This window comes from Dermacentor silvarum, chromosome 4 (assembly GCF_013339745.2).
Source record: "Dermacentor silvarum isolate Dsil-2018 chromosome 4, BIME_Dsil_1.4, whole genome shotgun sequence".
NCBI lineage: Eukaryota > Metazoa > Arthropoda > Arachnida > Ixodida > Ixodidae > Dermacentor > Dermacentor silvarum.
Genome location: NC_051157.2, coordinates 10,503,098 through 10,522,323, shown reverse-complemented (window position 1 = coordinate 10,522,323; position 19,226 = coordinate 10,503,098). Strand labels below are relative to the sequence as shown.

The 19,226-nt window shown below is 44.0% G+C and overlaps 1 protein-coding gene and 1 long non-coding RNA gene across 8 annotated transcripts in view; both read left to right on the top strand.

The window, feature by feature from the left end:
- Positions 1–2,244: 2,244 nt before the first annotated feature.
- Positions 2,245–7,920, top strand: LOC119449419 (uncharacterized). 6 transcript variants are annotated; one of them, XR_005191191.2, is made up of 11 exons: positions 2,254–2,399; positions 2,861–2,901; positions 3,083–3,127; positions 3,301–3,340; positions 3,509–3,550; positions 4,694–4,735; positions 4,906–4,944; positions 5,193–5,240; positions 5,414–5,455; positions 5,792–5,907; positions 7,532–7,916. It is a non-coding gene; the product is annotated as an uncharacterized LOC119449419 (long non-coding RNA). The 6 variants fall into 6 exon arrangements; XR_007466320.1 differs by having other exon boundaries at positions 2,250–2,399; positions 4,906–5,240; positions 7,532–7,917; XR_007466319.1 differs by having other exon boundaries at positions 2,255–2,399; positions 4,906–5,240; positions 5,414–5,907; positions 7,532–7,556; positions 7,722–7,916.
- Positions 7,921–11,313: 3,393 nt separating this feature from the next.
- Positions 11,314–19,226, top strand: part of LOC119449418 (protein phosphatase methylesterase 1-like) — a 30,284-nt gene continuing 22,371 nt past the window's right edge. Inside the window, exons 1-2 of one of the 2 annotated variants that reach the window (XM_037712588.2) lie at positions 11,314–11,658; positions 11,817–11,916. In XM_037712588.2, coding sequence (XP_037568516.1) covers positions 11,585–11,658; positions 11,817–11,916 — 174 coding nt within the window. In that variant the 5' untranslated portion in view covers positions 11,314–11,584. The remainder of the gene's footprint in view (positions 11,659–11,816; positions 11,917–19,226) is intronic. The other variant, XM_037712589.2, reaches the window with a different exon arrangement.

The window sequence follows — 19,226 nt, the reverse complement described above, 5'->3', positions numbered from 1 at the left end:
ACTAGATCATTATCAATGCATACCTTTTTTCCATCGATAGCAGCGGGCGTTGACGCGGCTATCACTTGCAATGCAATGCAGCTCTTGGAGTGCGTGGGAAGGCGCGCTCGTAAAGTTCACCTGTTACAATACGCCCCCCTCACATGTTGTGTTGTGTTGCATGTCGACGTTTGTCTGAATTAGGTGACGCGGGTAGTTTTATTGTTTCTTAACCTGTGCAGTCAAAAGTAGTGAGTTGCGACCGTCAGATACTTGTTTACTTTAGTTGTTTTCGTGCAACAGCGCTGGCCGACGGGCTTGGCGTCCGACGAAAGGACGAGCACTCTACGCAATCTACGCCCAAAGCGTTCGTCGGCCTCCAAAGAAAGTATGTTCTGTGCAGCGATGCGATTTCGACACCCGTACGGCTGATCTTTTCCGGCATCGCTTTTCGCGCTGAAAACTCGGAACGCCCATGAAGTCGAATGGCGGCGCAATTGAATATGCAGCTCTAATGGCAGGCCTCCAAAAACAAATTTCGCGCCTATGAGAACAAAATGACGTCACTTCTTTTGTTCGTGTACAGAAATGAAATGTGCCCTTGAGCGTCATTCTTCCTTGATATCGGTCCAGTGGATTGATGGTTATATAGTGTGATTAGATGGCACTCGTCATTCTGTAGCTTGTTTAGAAACTCGCGTCGCACGTTTCTGATCGCTATCCCACATATAAATGTCATCATTAATAAACAACTTGCTGAACACGAGTCGCACACGATCACCTTCCTTTCGTATTGTTCTGGAAAATAGCAAAAGGTTGCGGCGTTTTCGCACAGATTCAGAGTAGTCACGGGAAATGCTAAATGGTTTATCTTTTGGTTTGTAACCATAGCTAAGTAGTGCATCAATTTCTTTGTCGTTAGAAAACTTTGCAATAATCGGTCGCTTTTTGTCGTTAGAGAAACGACCTAACCTGTGCGCTTTCATACCAAGATGGTTATCACAAAATTCCTGAACCAGGCACTCAGACGTTTCCGATCTCTCATTCTGTTCAGAGTCAGAAAGCCCGTAAAATAATAAATTGCATATGTTGTGCAAAACTTGCTGCATTTGTAAACTAAAACGCTCTCAAAACACAATTGAAATTATTATAATTTGCAAAAAAATATTGCAAACTGTTAGGATACATAAGCTTGCGCGTTTCCAATCACAGATCATGCAGTGTTCCTGATCGTATTTCGAAACACACGAGAATGAGAAGCCCAGGAGGAGCACCTTGTACTGTGCCTGGTGGGTTGCACGGGATTCCTTTCATGTTGCACCAACCATAAAAGCAGTCGCCAGGCTTCACTGAAGAAGAAAAAAAATAATTCTCTGGGACCTCTGTGACGAAGGCAGCCGCCCTCGTTTGCATATTTCGCTCCTCAAAAGGGCGCCGAAGGGCAAGAATACAGCCAATGTTCCCAATGTGCCCGATCTGAAGAAGCCCGTAGTTGTTTTAATCGTCACCCGCCGGGGTAGCTCAGTCAGCTAAGGCGTTGCGCTGCTGAGCTCGAGATCGCGGGATCGAATCCCGGCCGCGGCGGCCGCATTTCGATGGAGGCGAAATGCAAAAACGCCCGTGTGCTTGCGTTGTAGTGCACGTTAAAGAACCCCAGGTGGTCGAAATTATTCCGGAGCCCTCCACTACGGCGTGCCTCATAATCAGAACTGGTTTTGGCACGTAAAACCCCAGAAAGAAGAAGAAGAAGAAAGAAGTTTTAATCGTTGTGCAAGAAACCTCAATGCACAAAAAAAGAAAAAAACTTTTACAAATCCAGCGCTTGCCATGCACATAAAAACATGTGCGAACGCGGCAGGAAAAAACGCAGCAAGCTATCGGTACAGCGTACTATTATAGAATCGGCGAGCCCCGCACGGACATGTATGACCTCCGCGACAACTAAAATTATGGATCTCGGAGGCCCTGTGTTGTACCGTTATGGTTCCGCTTGGCAGCAATGACTTCAGGCTGCAGCAACAGATGACGCTGCAGTAGACTGGGGTGCTCGAACACCACTGGCGTCATTGCAAAAAAGAAGCACGTTTCGCCTCCGGACGACACAGTGCCCTATTCCAGTACACCAGACGTGTTTTAGGCTCCCGAAATCGCTTTCGGCGCCTTCAACCTTCAAGAAGCAGAGCCTTTAAGACCAGCATTTTAAATCTAGAGAGCACCACCATATTAGGCGTTTGGGCATCACTGCGTAGCAGCCCTGTTACGATCGTCATCAACGGCGGAGTAACACAACACATGCAGAGAACTATTTTTTCAACTCTCGCTATATAACCATAAGAAGTTCGTTGCTCACTCTCTTTTCCGTTTTTATGCCGTTTGTTGGTGTCTGGAAGTCTCTGCTTGGTGTTGGCGTTTTGAGAATGGTAAGTTCAATCTACGTGCATCCAGTCTTTAATAGCGCTTTGAATGCCTCTCTTTTGCTCAAGTTTTTCTACTGCGTTGTTGTTATTACTCTGCAAGTTATTTCTGTTCTCGGTGGTTCTCATTTTTTTTTTTTTTATAAATGGTCGTTCAGTCTCCACGTTGTGGCCAAGCCACCCAACTTAACGTACTAGCAATCGTGTGCAGATACCGCACTAAAACTATTTGTATCATTGTGACTATTATTTGCAATGCACCAGTGATGACAATAGATGACGAGACCGAGCATTCTCGGCAGTGGACGCATTAGCTGCGTTTTGCGGCGTGCTTCGCTGACGGTCTGCTTTTGAAGACAAATGAGGCATTTGTCTGAGGTGCTACGCACTGCCCTAACGGCGCGGTATTTCACAGCTTTGGCTGAATAAATAATTTTCTTTACACAATCTTCACTTTGTTTACGCAGGTCTGGTCAAGAGCCACGTGCTTTGTACGGAGCTGCAGTAGGTGAGTGGCCCATTGTGCTCGGTCGTCAGTTGGTCAGTCTGATGATTATACAAAATAAAGTTATCCAGATCTTAGCCAATGTGCAGACATATTAACTCGCTGATTGTTCTGTAGTGTACCCTCGTGCTTAAGGTAGAGCCGTTGCATAATTTAAAAATTCAGTTTTTCGCTTTCTCTGCAGGACCTTGATGACCGCTTGTGAAGGCATCGTGATGGGTTTCATACCGTAAGCTGCGGTTTTAATTCTGCGCAGAGCAACTTTAACAGTGATGAGGCTTTTTCAGACTAGAGTCTCTGAATGATTGTGAGGTTATCTCGAAAAACTGAACGATATTAGTGCCTCATAGCATGTTAACTGCATGGGCATTTTAGTAATGAATGCTTTTCTTTGTATTCCAGTGCAGCGAGGTTGCAGCTTGACCCTCTACCCACTTGACAGGTAGGCAGCCTTTCAAGTTATTTGTAATTGGTTCCTGTGATGACATATAATTTTGAGTCCGTGTTTCTGACATCTGATGTGTATTCTTTGCTGAAAATTTGATAAATATTAAATGTTATTAATCGCAGTGTTTTGGTCTTGTCTGATATGCGTCTTTTTCCTTTTTAGGGGATTTGCTGAAATGGTGACTGCTAGTAACGTGCATCGTTGGTAAGGCTTTATTTGTATGAAAACGGTGTGCCATTCTGCACGTTTGTAAATTGCTGCTTGCAGGCTATCGCAAACTTGTCCACTTGTTCATTGTAATTTAGCACCCCCGCAAGCTAAGCCTTAACTCTTTCATGTACAAAAGTTTATTTTGCGAATAAAACTTGGAATTTTATTCTCACCATGCAAAATTCTCTTACGTGAATAAGGTGGTCCCCCAGTTTTTGCCACAAAGGGTCTAGCTGTCATCTTTTACCAGTTCAACAACATGCCCTGTTAGCTGGCACTAGGACGTTGCAGGACCTCGCACATCTGTCGACATTGAAGGTTGGGTTTTCTACTGCAGACAACACACCTGTAGAGTGCACCATTTTGGCTGGTGCTTCCAGTGAAATATCTATTGTAAAGCCTTTCATTTTATTATCTGGGCCAACCCCAGATGCAACCCCAGAAAAGATTGCATTACGCTAGCGTTGTTGGCTTGTATGATTTGCACTGCGGCTGAACATTTACATTTGGAAGACTAACACCTGTGGTGAGGACAGCTTGAAGAGAAGACTGAAAATGTCACTTCCACTTCTCTTGCAAATGACGCTCCACTGTATGACAAATCGGTCAGCGGCGGTGAATTTCGTAGGACGAACTACTATAGAGGCACCTTTAAAAAGTCTTCACCACCTCTTATCAGTCATCTTGGGAACCGTTGTCTGTCCATTTGAGGCACCACGAAAACATGCTGTTCAAAAGTCTTCAAAAGACAGCCTAATTGGTGCTTTGAATGGAAGAGCTTTTCAGCATGTAATTCTTATCTACTGAATGCCATTCTAAAATAGCAGTAAGAAAGCTTGCTGAGGACACTGATGGCACACATGCCATGCCACAATGGCAGTTGCTGTTGGTGGGTATGGCTGGAAGTGTCTTTGAAATTTTCGAACGTGCACCGTTGCAAAACTAAGGACTACCCTAGTATGGCCAGGTCAGGGCTCATTCCTGCACGCAGCAATTTGTCACTGATGAGTCTTTTTCAGACTAGAGTCTCTGAACGGTTGTGAGGTTATCTTGAAAAACTGACTGCTATTGAGTGCCTTGTAGTACCATAAACTAGCATGATCATTTTGGTAACAAATATTTTTCAATGTATTCCAGTAAAGAGATGGCAGCTTGATCCCCAAGCTACCCACTTGACAGGTAGGCAGGCAGTCTTTCCAAGTAATTTTATTAGTCGTGTGATGATTACAATTTTGAGTCCGTGTTTCTGATATGTGATGTGTATTCTTTCCTGACAAACTCCTTGATAAATATTCAACATTAATTGCAGTGCTTTTCTGATAATTCTTTTTTTTTTTTCCCTCTTTTAGGGGAGTAGCCGAATGGTGCCCAGCAGGAACATGTCATTGGTAAGGCTTCATGTATGAAACTGTGTGCTGTTTTGCACAACAGCACAGTAACCTGTGCACAGGTTGCTTGAATGGCCAACATAACAGCATGTGTGTGGTACCACACGATCCCATCCTTTCTGTGATGACATTCTTATTGGTCCGTGTTTCTGACATGTGATGTATTCTTCCAATATACTGACGCATTTACTATTAAATGCTAATAGTGTTCATAGGGTTCTGTTTTGACACTTGTTTTCTTCCTGCAGTGCCACTTTCACTTTCTGCTGGGTTTGTTCAGCATCTCTGAATTTGAGGTAAGCTTTTCTTTGTGCAGTGCTGTGCTAACCTAACTTGATGACTGCTTATCAAAGTTATCCAGACTTATAAAGACTGTGCAGAAAATTCAGATATCTGAGTAATTCTCCTGCATATTTTTACATTGGGTTCTGTGCTGTATCTAATGGTTTTTGTTTGTTTTTTCTCCCAGGAATTGCTTCATTTGGGCCACCTTGGTTGTGCACTTCATCAGGTAGGCCTCATCAGTAATCTTTGCTAGTGACTATCTTGAGGATGACACAGGCTGGAGTCTCTGAACAAAGTTGAAGACAGCGGTTTTCTGATGCATGCTTATGAAAACCAAATGCTTCTACAGTAAGAAGCAGCATTTTAGTTTTGTTGCCTTGTGTTCTTTTGTCTATGCCTTTCTATACTGGAGGACATCTTGGAAGGTGTGTTGCATGATGATTTTCATGGCTAGAGTGCTGACATTGATGACAGCAATTCACATAACTGATAGCATCAGTAGTCTGCACTACATAAAATTATTTGTGCCCACGCATAATTGCCAATGTTGATTTCCTTTCAGGTGGTCTTTCTTTAGTAATGCTTTATTTAGACAATTCATTGTCTGGGATGAAGGGGCTAAAGGCAGATGCAACTGCCTGACAAGGGCCCCCCTACCTGAAGAGTCCAGCAGTGCAGGTAATTTTCTGTCTGTACTTGGGTAAATTGTGTTCGGACTTTCGGAAATGGGTATAGGTACTTAGGGGGGGGCTTTATTTATTTGTGCAAGGCCACTGCAATTTGACCAAGTATGCACATGCACAACATGCCGTTATGTATGTGTCCTGCTAGCTAGCAAATTCAAAGTAAAATCTGCGAGCCCCAGTGCATCACTTAGCTTGTGCAAAGGCAGTTGCAACTGAACTATAAAATCCCAATCTGGTTTGATCCTGATTTAACCCTTTCAGCCCTGAATTTTTTTAACGTGCAGAAAATTTTTTCTTCATTTTGTATTGATTTACTACGGCCTAAGAAGCACAAAAATATTTATTTTATTCGGAGTACCACATCAGTATAAGATATGGCGTCATGTCCTATATATAGGACACCAGGGCTTAGTGGTTGTAAAGAGCAATATGAAGTATTTCGAAGTTGCATATTATTCTCGGCTGTATCACTCATTAAATGTATAAAAACTTGCATGATAGTCATTTGACAGTGGTTCTTTTGCATCACAGGCATCAAAAATATTCTTCGTGCTGGTTATACACGGTTCATCATTGCACTTCAATGGCCTCTATATTTGATAGTCGCTTTGTCGGATGTATTTTCGTCATAGATAGTCAATTCTTCTACTGTACGGAAATTATTGCTCCCCAAGCCTGCAAAAGCAAACCATATCCCACTTTTCATCGTCATCGTCTGCTAGCTTCAACACGCAGACGTCCTTCATCATTGCACTTGAAAGGCCTCCATCTACTTGATAGTCGCTTTATCAGATGTACTTTCGTCATCAATGGCGAAATCTTCGTCTATTGTGCAGAAATTACTGCTCCCCAAGCCTGCAAAAGCAAACTGTGTGTAGCGCCCACCGACGCCGCAACGCGGCGACGCTAAGGTCGGCGCGCTCTCGGCCGGCGCCTTGGTGCCGGCTGCAAAAGACGACGAAAATAAAGTTGGGCGGCGCGTGCTCGATGCGTAAGCATGGCACGCGCTAGTCTGTTCTAAAAGCATGCTGCGCTGGTCCTCTTGTTCGGGCGCTCCGCTGCGACCCCTCAGTTCCGGACATGTGTATCTTGGTTTTCATCGTCATCTACCTCCAACACGCCCACTTCCTTCATTATTGCACTTGAATGGCCTCCATTTACTTGATAGTCACTTTGTCAGATGTATTTTCGCCATATATGGCAAATTCTTCGTCTACTGTGGAGCAATTACTGCTCCCCTAGCCTGCAACTGCACAACATGCCGTTGTCCTGCTAGCTAGCAAACTCAAAGTAAAATCTGTGAGCCCCAGTGCATCACTTAGCTTGTGCAAAGGCAGTTGCAACTGAACTATAAAATCCCAATCTGGTTTGATCCTGATTTAAGGTGCTCCAGTGGCACTGGTATCATAGCACTTCATGGGACTGCACCCACTTTGCATAAAGTATTGATACAAATACTGCATGCGCATGCGTGTGTTTCCGTGTGATGAGAAATTCTGACACCTCTTCTGAATTCTTCTTGACAGAATTCATTATTCTGAAACTCCTTCTGTGGTGTTGCCTGCTGCAGCTGTTGTGTAGAGCCTCTTGTAAATTTGGCGACGTCTTTTTTTCAGGTGTCATCAGTGGCATCAAAAGCAGGTGTGTTCTCCTTTTTATCTTCATGGCGATTTTTATTTGTGATGAAACTTAATTGACACCTCTTGTCCTAATTGTTTTTGCTGGAAATGTATTTCTGATCTGTTTAAATAATTGGTACTCCGGTGCAGTTGTTGCAAAATATTTACTCCTCCTTTCATATTGCAGGTGAGTCCGGGGATGTGCTTCGATATTGACGTCAATAAAAAGAATTTTGCTTCACTGTGTTTCTTTTTTTTTCCACCCATCTGTGGAGCCCATAGTCGAGGTGGCCTGTTCCGTAATGTTGTAAGGAGTCTCCAATTATAAATTTCATCGTAGTCGTGAATAGGCTTTGAGCCGGTATACGCATGCCGCAATACGGCCAAGTATTCGAAGTAAGGCTGGTTGTGTGCTTTGATAGCACGGTCATGCGGACGTAAATGGGATTATGCTTACAAACGGCGCGGCTCATGTCCGCATTGCTATATGGTATATGGCATCTCGCATAAATAGCCGAGGTCGCTACTTGGTTCTTCATCAGCGTAGTTAGTGTCTGCATTCGTCTTGAATAGATATATATATACTACCTAGCCCAGCCCGTTTTCTTGGCTTGTTTTTAAATATTTCAGTGCAATCTCGATGTACGTTTCTGTGATGAACAATGCGCCGTGCGCATGAATAGCCATGTCGAAGTTGACGCGGTTTCAACTGACCGTTGTAAATTAATAGGTATAATTTGCATATCTAATGTGTAGGAGCGCGCATAAAAGGATGAAGATGCCCGAAAACAACCGTCAAAGGGGACGCGACCACATACCCGGCAGGCAGGGGCTCGTGCGCAGTGCAGAGGAATGAAGGCTGCAGTCCGATTTAAATTGTGCTTTTCTAGGAACTAGGCTTATACCGACCTTTGTTATCGTTCTACTTTTAGTGAGCTTGGATAGGGACAAGCATGCAGGAAGGGAAAAGAACCATGGGGACAAGTAAAAAAAAAAAAAAAAAGGAGATAATGCGAGCCATCCTAAAGTGGTGGCGCTGAGACGTGCTGCAGAATCTGCAGAATGGATCGCCAGCCTTCCCCACCTCAAGAACTGCTTCAGGATGGAAGATACGTTGAACCTGACGAAAACAGGCAGCGCTCTCGACGCAGAAAAATTGCCTACGAAGAGAGTCAAGTCGCAAGCTTCCAGAAAATTTTTTCGTTTGTGGTTCAGAACCTGTGGGGGCGACTGCCCCCCCGGTTACGGTGGTAACGGTGGTTAGATGGGTAGGTGTGCCGACCCACGGCCGCCTGGATCGGCGCGCGCGGCGGGGTCGCGCGCGCCAATCCAGGCGGCCGTGGCCGACCGAGCGTAGTTCACCACTTCTCCGCATCATGACGCAAAAGTGGCGCTGCGTGAGGAGAAGATAAACGGCTGAACACCTCATACCTCATACTTTTCTGTAAAGGGCTTAACCATAGAGAAAGAAATTCCATTTCTTTCTCTATGGCTTAACCCTAGAGTGCAAAGCAACGGGGCTGATTTTTTTCAAAGCATTGGGGTTTAGGGACAGTGAAGGCAAAATAGACTTTAAGCGGGTAGAAATAACCAAACAGAGGTTATCTGATTGGTGGAAAAAATCAAGGCAGGGGTGAAATTTCACCCACCACAAAGTACAAAATATGTTCATAGTCATGGCTAGGTGGCGTATGCCACCGCCCGATTTAAAGGGTTCAGCCTCATCCATACATCCATCCACAGTATAATATAACGGCTGAGCTGCGCGCAATGTCATAGAATAAAGACCAACGTCGGCTGCGCTGTGTACACGAGCGGCGTGTTTGATCAGCGCCTCCGGGTTTGATAGTAGACAGTATCACTGCCTCTTCTCTAGCTTTGAGGTACGCGTTATACAATGCCGTTTTGAGCAGTGTAAGCAAATCCAGAATGGAGAATTTGTTACTGTCGTCTACTCGGAAGACACGATATGCTGAAGTCAATTTTCTAGGTTGGCGATTGGTCACATTTATTGGCGCGGCGCTCCACTTGCAAATTAAATACGTAGATGCATTTTTCCATGCATAAAACAATACTGCAGTGGTATTATACGGTATATGAAAACGTGTTTACGTGATAAATCGAGCTATTGTATTTATTGCTGCTTCAGTTACGGTATTTACATTGTTACGAGACGAATTGTGTTGGTAAGTGCATATGGTTCACTGTTTGGTTGCAATAAAATAAAGCAATACGTCTTGGGCTAGATTCATGAATATATTTAAAATACAAGAAACGCTCTCATAACTTGTCATCAAACGCACCAACATAAATAACCTAGCGCCAGCAAGGTCGCAACGTTGGTGCGCCACGTACATCAGAACATTATTCACAGCACACGCCTTCCTCTTCTCCCTGTTGCTTTCGCGTGCCATGTTCTTGCCCTTGACAAGAAAGTAAAGACCTGTAATTGAATAGAACTTCACAACATCGTTTGTGAGCTCTTTCTTGTGCCGCTTACAGCCGATCAAATTCGGAGGATTCAGCTGCAGAAAGGATGCAAAGGTGGCGATACTGTTCCTTCATAACTCTTTAACTGAATTAAGCACAGCTTGAAGGCGTCTTCGAGCGATTCTACCAGTTTTTTTAGTGCTTCAGAAGGGCGCAACAGCCCTGACCTACTCATTCTGTTGAATTCAGTAATGTCCCTGAGCAATCGCGGAGCACTTGGTCCTTTGCAGGAACTTCCTTGCTACATAGCCTGCTACATATAATATCATCCTAGAGCCACTTTTCTTTTCCCTGTAGCAGCGCAGCGGTGCTCGATTTCGCAGGCGCTGAGCACCTGATGTGCGGCTTGCAAATTTCCAACGTCGAGGGGCTCATGTACGTACGCTTTTCGGTGTACCGCTTCCTCATTAACGTCACCGATACTGAGCAAGCTACTGAGCAGCTCGGGGCGAACATTTCCGCTGTCTTTGTCACAAATTTAGAGCCCGACTTGCAGTTTGGAGCGAAGCAGTAAGTCTCCTCGCAACTCGAGATGTCGATCAGTCGTATTCCGGCAATCCTTGACTGACTTTCTGCAACCCTGACTTTCGCTCATCCGGTCAAAAGCTATGCTGTGTTGATTTTAGAAGAATCCTGGCAGCTTTAGCTTTTGCTTACGGAATAAGAAGTTAGAACAGTTCATAACGCAGTCGATTTATTAAAGGCGCAATATATATATTCCCATTATATAAATTTTCCCATTATAAGCTGAAATAAACATCCTTGTTTGCTCAGTCGAAACGAGATGGAAGCACTGCAATGAACTCGGTCATGGCACAACTTTCTTGCTCTTCATTTTGCAATCGAACTGACGAAGTTATCGGCGTACAATCATGGCGCCATGTGATATAATCCACTGCAGCTACAAGTGACTTTACAGATACATGAGTAACACGAGAACAAGGTAAGAGCAGGAGCCAACGTTTTCGACTTATTGAAGGCGCATGTCTGACTCCACCATGTCTGGCTCCACTGTAGCCATAGAGTTGAATTTATTTCTCTATGCTGTAGCCACGAATCGAAACCATAACCATGACTAGAGTGTACTAGACACAGTACTTGTGGTAGTACCACTAGAACCACCGTAGTACAATATATTCCGTAGTACCACAGAACACCCATACAAACTACGCTGAACATAAAGTTTATAGTGAGAAACTCCATAGAGTTTCTAAATAAAAAACATAGAGTTTCTAAATAAAAAATAGTAATATGAAACTCTATGGGGAAACTCTATGACGCCGAAACTACTGTACCGAAACTACGGCTGCTGTGCTGCGGCTAGATCTACGCTACTAATGGCGACTGCCGGTGCGCGTTTGGTGGGCTGGACACTTGCAGTAGTTTACAGGTTACCTGTTATCATTACTGTACAACTAGGGAATTGAGTGCCTAAATTGTATTCGAAGTCGTTCAGTGTTTCATGCTGCTTAGTTCAATCTGTGTCTCACGCCTGCTTGCCATGGTAAATATTTGAGACGTGGAAATTCGAGGGCTTCGTGCTGTAGAGCCGACGTACTAATGTCGTCCCTGCAAAAGCAAATGCTGAAGAACAGGCTGCCTCCTATGCGCCCGAAGCCGTTCTCCAGGTCCGTGTGAGTTCCTCAGCCTTATGGTTTACTAGATTATGCTACTGCACACTCGTAAATACTAAAGAGGGGGGAGGGGAGCAGTAGGTGTCCTGCGCGAATTGAGGGTTGGTGCTTTGCTGAAAAACGCAGACTGTCAGCGTTTTATTATTCGTTTTGTCCAGGGAAAAAGGAAAGTCTGGAATGCTTCGGAGAGACTACACGCCGTTACCCTGGCGCGACTACTTTTCCGAAGGGCGGTGGGTCAAAACATCGGACAGCGATGTATCCTTTTCGATGTTCGTTTTTAAGTTACAGTGGCGAGGGGTGACGAGATACTACTCGGGGTTTTGCGCAAACGTTCGTCCCCCAATTTTGTTCAGGTAAACCATAATGTGGCTGTGTCCGTTGCATCCCTAAAAAGGTAAATTGCACTGCGTTTGGGGTAGGAATGATCAATCTTAAACCACCGAGAGCATGCTAATTTTCTCAAGCCACATGGAACTTTAACACAAATTCGTAATGAGTAGCCGCATACAAGCGACCCGCCGCGGTGGCTCAGTTAGCTAAGACGTTGCGCTGCTGAGCACGAGGTCGTGGGATCGAATCCCGGCCGCGGCGAGGCGAAATGCAAAAACGCCCGTGTGCTTGCGTTGTAGTGCACGTTAAAGAACTCCAGGTGGTCAAAATTAATCCGGAGCCTTCCACTACGGCGTGCCTCATAATCAGAACTGGTTTTGGCACTTAAAACCCCAGAAAAAAAAAAAAGCATACCACGCCAACAGAGTAGATGTAACACCAAGGCATCTACCAAGCCATCTACATCTACATAAAAACTGCAGTGACATCTGTTGCACATTTTCCGATCTCTAATCTGTTACTTGAGCTCACTTTTAGTACGTTGTAACTTAATCTATCCCTCTATTTCAAAGTAACAAACTGTAAATGACCCAGTGTGCCTGTTTTACAGAGATCCATGTGCATCGGAATATTTGGCTCAACTGAATTGTGTCCGTATATTGTTTTGATTGTTCCTGGTGTTGTACTATTAATAAGCACAGTAAATTCAGTTGCACTATTTGTGAGTCAGACTAACTGCGCACACTACATTTTATTGAAGAGGCCTCCATTGAGGCGAGACGGGAACCTACCTACCACAATGAGTCTTGGAAGAACAAAGAATGCCTCACATAAAAAAATAAAATAAGAGTAACGAAAGAACCTTCACACCAGGGGCCCGATTTCTTGGTTGATCTCTTCGGAACTGTAACCAGGGGGAAGCTGCAGGTTAAGTGGGCAACAGACTCTTGCCTAGGATTACCCAGTTGTTACGCCTCTGCTTTTGTGGCAGCCAATGTTGGCCGTGAGGGCTGAAAATTTTATGCCAAGTAATGGATATAACAAATAGCAGCTCCCCTTTGAACTTCATTTAGCAAGGCATTACTGTACACATGCATAATGCGATTGATTCCCACTGTGTAAGTGGTCTGCATATTGTTTTTGATCGAGAGGCATTGGTGTGTTAGTTTGTTTGTCTATGTCCCAACAAGTGCGTTGCCGTTGAATCAATAGTTTTTTTACTTCTTGCTCATTTTAAAGTTGGGCCACTAGTTTATTACCGGTATTCGCAAGGCCCACAGACATTGACGCCACAAAGTGATCAGAGAGAAACACTGTGGGGAGGAACTCTAGATGACAATGTGGTACGACCATGTTTTCCTAACACCTCTCGTGCTATGCGCATTTGTTTACCTATTTTGCACGTTTGATGGTCAAGAACTATAATAGCAAGTGCATATGCAGTGCACCCCAGTGGACAAACAGAGTTGCCTGCAACGAGATAAGTCTTTCCAGCGAAATATGCAGAGGACAAAGAAAGAATGGGCAAGCCTGTGACCAGGCCAATGGTGTGAATTATGTGCCATTCTAGGATGTGGCAGTGGACGCTTTTTTTCTTTCTTCATTTCTTTCTTTATTTTCAGTTGTCAGAACATCAGTTCCATCATTTTTGTCAGTCAGGTTGAGAGAATAAGGTTTTTGAAGTATACTTAATAAACTTGCATGGGTGTTGTCAAATGCTTAAATCATTTTTACGTTATGTAGAGCCTATTTTGAAGTGATAAAATTATACAGCTATGAAAAGCTTGAATGTCCTTCTAACATCCTTGCAAGACCTGGAAGCAAATGTCTTTCAGTACACTGCAATTTTTACAGCGAAGCTGTATATGGCTAGGTTCTGACCAAAAGGGCATGCGTTGACAGGGTGTGTAGAAAAAAAGTCGCATCGCCGAAATTGAATCCACAGTAGCCTGCTGCACGCCGGCAGTGCTCCATGGCTCAGGAGTGGATGGCGGAATAATAAAACGTAATTGTGTACCCACCAATGTCTGTGCCTCGTTTTCTTGTGACGTCAACATCGCTCTAGCAAAGTTATCAGCTGTGGTACTTTGGTCTTGCTATGGCCAGGACGCACGTAGTCTGTACTGAAGAAGAATGTGCATGAAAAGAGTGCCGACGTGAGCAACCGTGTAAATGGGCGCAAAGACGACGGGTAGCTGCTATAGCCAAATGCGTGTCATCCGAAGGATCCGTAATGTCGGATAGCCGCTCTGTGACCGATGAAGAACAGCGTGCCCGTGAGGATCGCCTTGGCGAACAGTAGCTGGAGTGGGCGCGAAAACGTTGGCAACCAATTGCAGTATATCACAGTGACCATGAAGCAATGGTTACCATGGTGACAAAGTAAAGAGAAAATAAGAGACGATAACGAAATTATGTGCATGTGTCTTTATTCAATTAATATAGCAATTAACTGTATATAACTCAGTATAGTTATCAACAAGAACAGCTTCGCTGGTCTTCCATCTTCACATAGTGGAAGAGCTCTGAATTTTTTCTTTTTTAATAATAGTGTATGCATTGCAATACATTGCCTGCAGTGCAATTGTGTGAAAATAAATTATTTGAAATATTTATTGTTCCTATACCGAAGATTACAACAAACACTAGTGAATGATTTTAATTCACTGTGTGATGTTCATCGTTCAACAATGAAATCCTAGCATGTTTAAGCATTGGTTCATACTTGAAAAGCACTACAAATAGTTCAGATACAATAGTATTGCCAGATAACGCAGCTTTCTTCCTCTTCCGAGTGACAAAGCCTCCCCATCCCTTGAAATCTGTCTGAGGCACTGTCAAAGGCACCAGCGGTACAAGTTATGACGTGGCAGGAAATTGTGTAAGAGATGTTTAATTAACACTTATTCACCTTTAATTATGTTTATAATATTAGTTCCTTCTGTTTGAATGAGGCACATAATGCCACATAATGAAAATCGTTTCATGTACGAGGGCGATTCAGAAAGTAATGCCTCCAAGCCCACTACTTTGCCAATAGTACTGCAAACATTTTGAACTCTTTAACATTAATGCACTGTTGTTTAAGCTATTGAATTTCACTTGCCTCACCAACCTATTTCTTCTTGTTCCAGAGTAATCGAGCCATCCATGGCATCCAGTGGTGACGTCCGGTTGAAACAGCAGGTTGTAATTAAATTTCTGACTGCGGAAGGTTGTGGCTTGTGTGGAGATTTGATGCAGCTGGATTTTGGTCTTTCACAGCCCTTGCCCACCTCCGCATAGTGCTGACGTCAACACAGGCATCCCCGCAAACTGCAGTCCGACGGCGATGAATGTTGATGGGCGCACAACCTTCCACAGTCAGAAATTCAATTACAGCCCACTGTTTCAACCATACGTCACCACTGGATGCTATGGATTGCTCGATTACTCTGGAACGAGAAGAGATAGGAAGATGGAGGCACATGACATTCTATACCTTAAATGTCGGAGCATTAATGATAAAGAGTTCAAAATGTTTGCAGTACTATTGGCACAATGGTGGGCTTGGAGGCATTACTTTCTGAACCCGCCGTGGTTGCTCAGTGGCTATGGTGTTGGGCTGCTGAGCACGAGGTCGCGGGATCGAATCCCGGCCACGGCGGCCGCATTTCGATGGGGGCGAAATGCGAAAACACCCGTGTACTTAGATTTAGGTGCACGTTAAAGAACCCCAGGTGGTCAAAATTTCCGGAGTCCCCCACTACGGCGTGCCTCATAATCAGAACTGGTTTTGGCACGTAAAACCCCATAATTTAATTAATTTAATTTAATTACTTTCTGAATCGCCCTTGTATATCGAGGCATGGTGTTGCACATTTCTCACAATATGCTGCAATATGCTTTGGAATCCTCTTCCTTGTAATCTTCCTCCAGACGGCCATCATGGTTTACATCACACGGCCCCTCAGGCATGTAATGAGGATTTTCTTTCGAAGGGGGCCCAAGGCTCCAGTGATCCTAACAAGCTTCTTTTCCCGACAAGGTGTCCCATCTAAAAGTAGCCAATGTTTCAAAAACGACGGAGTGTGCTAGGAGGCTCGAACCAACTCAATGAGGTTGAGGATCGCGTGTCCTAGTCTGTGGTATTTTTTTCCTTTTTCAAGGTCAATTAATTAGCATAAACTAATTGCCTAACTTTTTAAATATTGGCTTCACCAAGAAAGTGCCAATATGAAAGTTGTAGATCACATTTAAAAATGACTGACTAAAGTGTTTGCAATTAAATACCATTGATGGAGCATCTTGGAATTGCCTTTAAAGAAAGCCCGCGAAATACAAAAACAACCGCGTGATAGCGCCACTATTTCAGTGCCACCAAACGATCGATCAGAAAAGGCCATTGTTTGCATGCCTTTTTTCGAGACTCACTCGCATGCCATGTCGCGATCGGGCTGCACAGAGCGAGTGGAGGTGATGACGGTGTGTCACACTTCGACGTGATGTGGCATAAACTTATCATTCGCTCCACTTTCGGAATGAAGCCCGAACACACAAGGCAAGAAGAAAAAAAAAAGAAGCTCAGGCTTGAGAAAATGTTGACCGCGGAACTGTTTAATCGGGAAGGAAAACGCTGTTGTCATGTTCTTCTATTCGTTCGCTATCATATCTTACTGTCGACAGTTGCTGGCGCGTACCTTGCGGCCACCGAAAACGCCAAGCCCGTCCCGGAACCGCTCTACAGATGCGCGGATTTCGTTTCTTGGTCGCTCGCCTGGGAGTAGTGCATCACCCCCTTGTTTTTGTATCTCACAGGCTTTCTTTAAAGGCAATTACAAGACGCTCAATCAATGGTATTTAATTGCAAACACTTCAGTAAGCCATTTTTAAATGTGGTCTGCAACTTTCGTATCGGCACTTTCTTGGTGAAGCCAATATTTAAAAAGTTAGGCAATTAGTTTATGCTAATTAATTGACCTTGCAAAACGAAAAAAATACCACAGACTAGGACACGAGATGGTTTGAGCCTCCAAACCACTGAGTTGGTTTGAGCCTCCTAGCACACTCCGTCGTTTTTAAAACATTGGCTACCTTTAGCTGGGACGCCCTGTATGTATTCTCAATACATTCGTGCAGCGCTACGGAAGCTCGGTCAATATAATGTGTAATATTTTCAGCCATCGAATCGGCCAATGAATAATGGGGCAAATCTGCAAGGCCATCATTCAGTCAGAATAACGTTAGATTGAACACGCAGAACCCACTTGCTTGCAATCATTAAAGCCAACAATATGAGGTAACCAGAGCGCCGGCCAAATCAGGCATTGTTCTCATTTTACCCGCACCATGTGTTGTACCCGCACACCACCAACTACTTGGGTTGTGGGTGGCATAATGTGACATGTCGAAACTACTGCCACATCATGGTTGCTAGGGCCTCGTCAAGCTGTTTGAACCAGCTTTTTGTCCTAGCATCCATTTCCAATGTGTATTTTTGGAAAAAATAAAAATGATTTGATTTGATAATGTTTTGCATGCCTCATAGTAGAATGCGGTATTCAATATAGTCGTTAACAAACGCTTCACGCTTCCCTTTTGTATGCGTGATGTGCTTTTAATATTATGACATAAATGGGCGTCTAGCCGATTACATATCGGCAAGTGAATTTCTGAAGGAGCATCAAACGTAGGTTAATTAATTAATCAGGGCTCTCCATTGAATGCGTGCCTGCAAGCCCTATAGGTCATCAAACTTGCGAATCATCATGCTATTTCCACTCGGGCAAACTGTGAGCAATTTCTTGAAAGCTGGCCAGGAATGCTTATGTGTGCCACACAAAGCTCTTTGTTTAACTCCCTTGTAATGGGATAAAAACCTCTGTTCAAGAATCTGAAGAATACCAAATATTTTCCTGCAAGCTAAAAAGAAAAAAAAATTATTTAGTAGATGCAATACCTGTTTTTCTTTTTTGGCCAAGCCACAAATTCATTTAAACACAGCAGACACCCCGGGTTTCTTTTATTCTCCGGTTCTTTAATTTTCGCTGAAGCAGATCATTCAGGAACCTTCTTTAGCAAGTTCTTTCTTTAATGCAAAGGTATGCCAAGAAAAAAAAATGCTAAGCTGGAGCTATAGCAACAAAAATATGCCATGTTTTCCAGCTGAATGCACCACATTTTAGGGGCTGTCTGTATTGCTTGCAATTGTCGAGCAAACATAAATGTGGTTTGCATGCCAAAGATGAATGTGCCACTGCCACCATCAGGTTCAATTAAAAGACCTTTGAAATGGCTATCTATACCTAAAGGCTAGTTATTTTATTTTTTGACATACCTAGATGAAGTGGAGAATGCAAATTTGTGTGAATAAACATTCAAAAACACTCGTGAGGAATCTCACTCGCTTCTTCCATGGACACCCGTTGCGGTAGCTTAGCAGCTATGGTGTTGCGCTGCTAAGCACGAGGTCGCGAGATCAAATCCCATTTCGATGGGGGCGAAATGCAAGAACGCCTGTGTCGCGTGCATTGGGGGTGTGGTTACCCCTGATGGTCAAAATTAATCTGGAGTCCTCCACTACGGTGTGCCCCATAATCAAATCGTGGTTTTGGCATGTAAAACCCCATAATTCATTCATTCTTCCATGGACAGCATGTGTCAAAGGTGTGTACATAAATTAGTCTGTGCAGGGTGACCGGTTACACTTCTTTTAAGCAGATTTGAGCACAATTCTTCCGCCGAGTCTTTTATTAACTTTTCACTTTTTTGATTGCTCTTTAGTCTTGTTAGTATGCGATCTGTTTGAATTTATAAACTGAAAATTTGATCACCATTCTCCCATTAAGTCATGTTGCATAACTGATTTTATACGCGGCCTGCACGAAAAGGGCAACCCAAAATTTCTCATCTCTGCTCAGAGCAGTGAAATGCTGCACTGACGGTGACTGGTTTTTACCATAGTGTCTTGGTTCTTTTTATCATATTTAGCTGCCTTCTGAATATGTACATAAATGTAGAGCACGTGTGTGGTGTTCAGTTTAAGTGAGCTAAATTTTAGAGTGCAGCTCCTGCCCGTTCCTGCAGCGAGCGTCGGGGTCCTTAGTGTAACCGGGCGAGCGAGCACAGTGAAGGATGAAAGAGTGAACGCAGAGCGCAGCAGGGAATGAAAGACGGCGACAGCGAAGAGAGTGCGTGGAGGAGGCTGCAGCGGTACCATGAAGTGGAAGAGGATGGTATGGCGAAAGTGTGAGAAG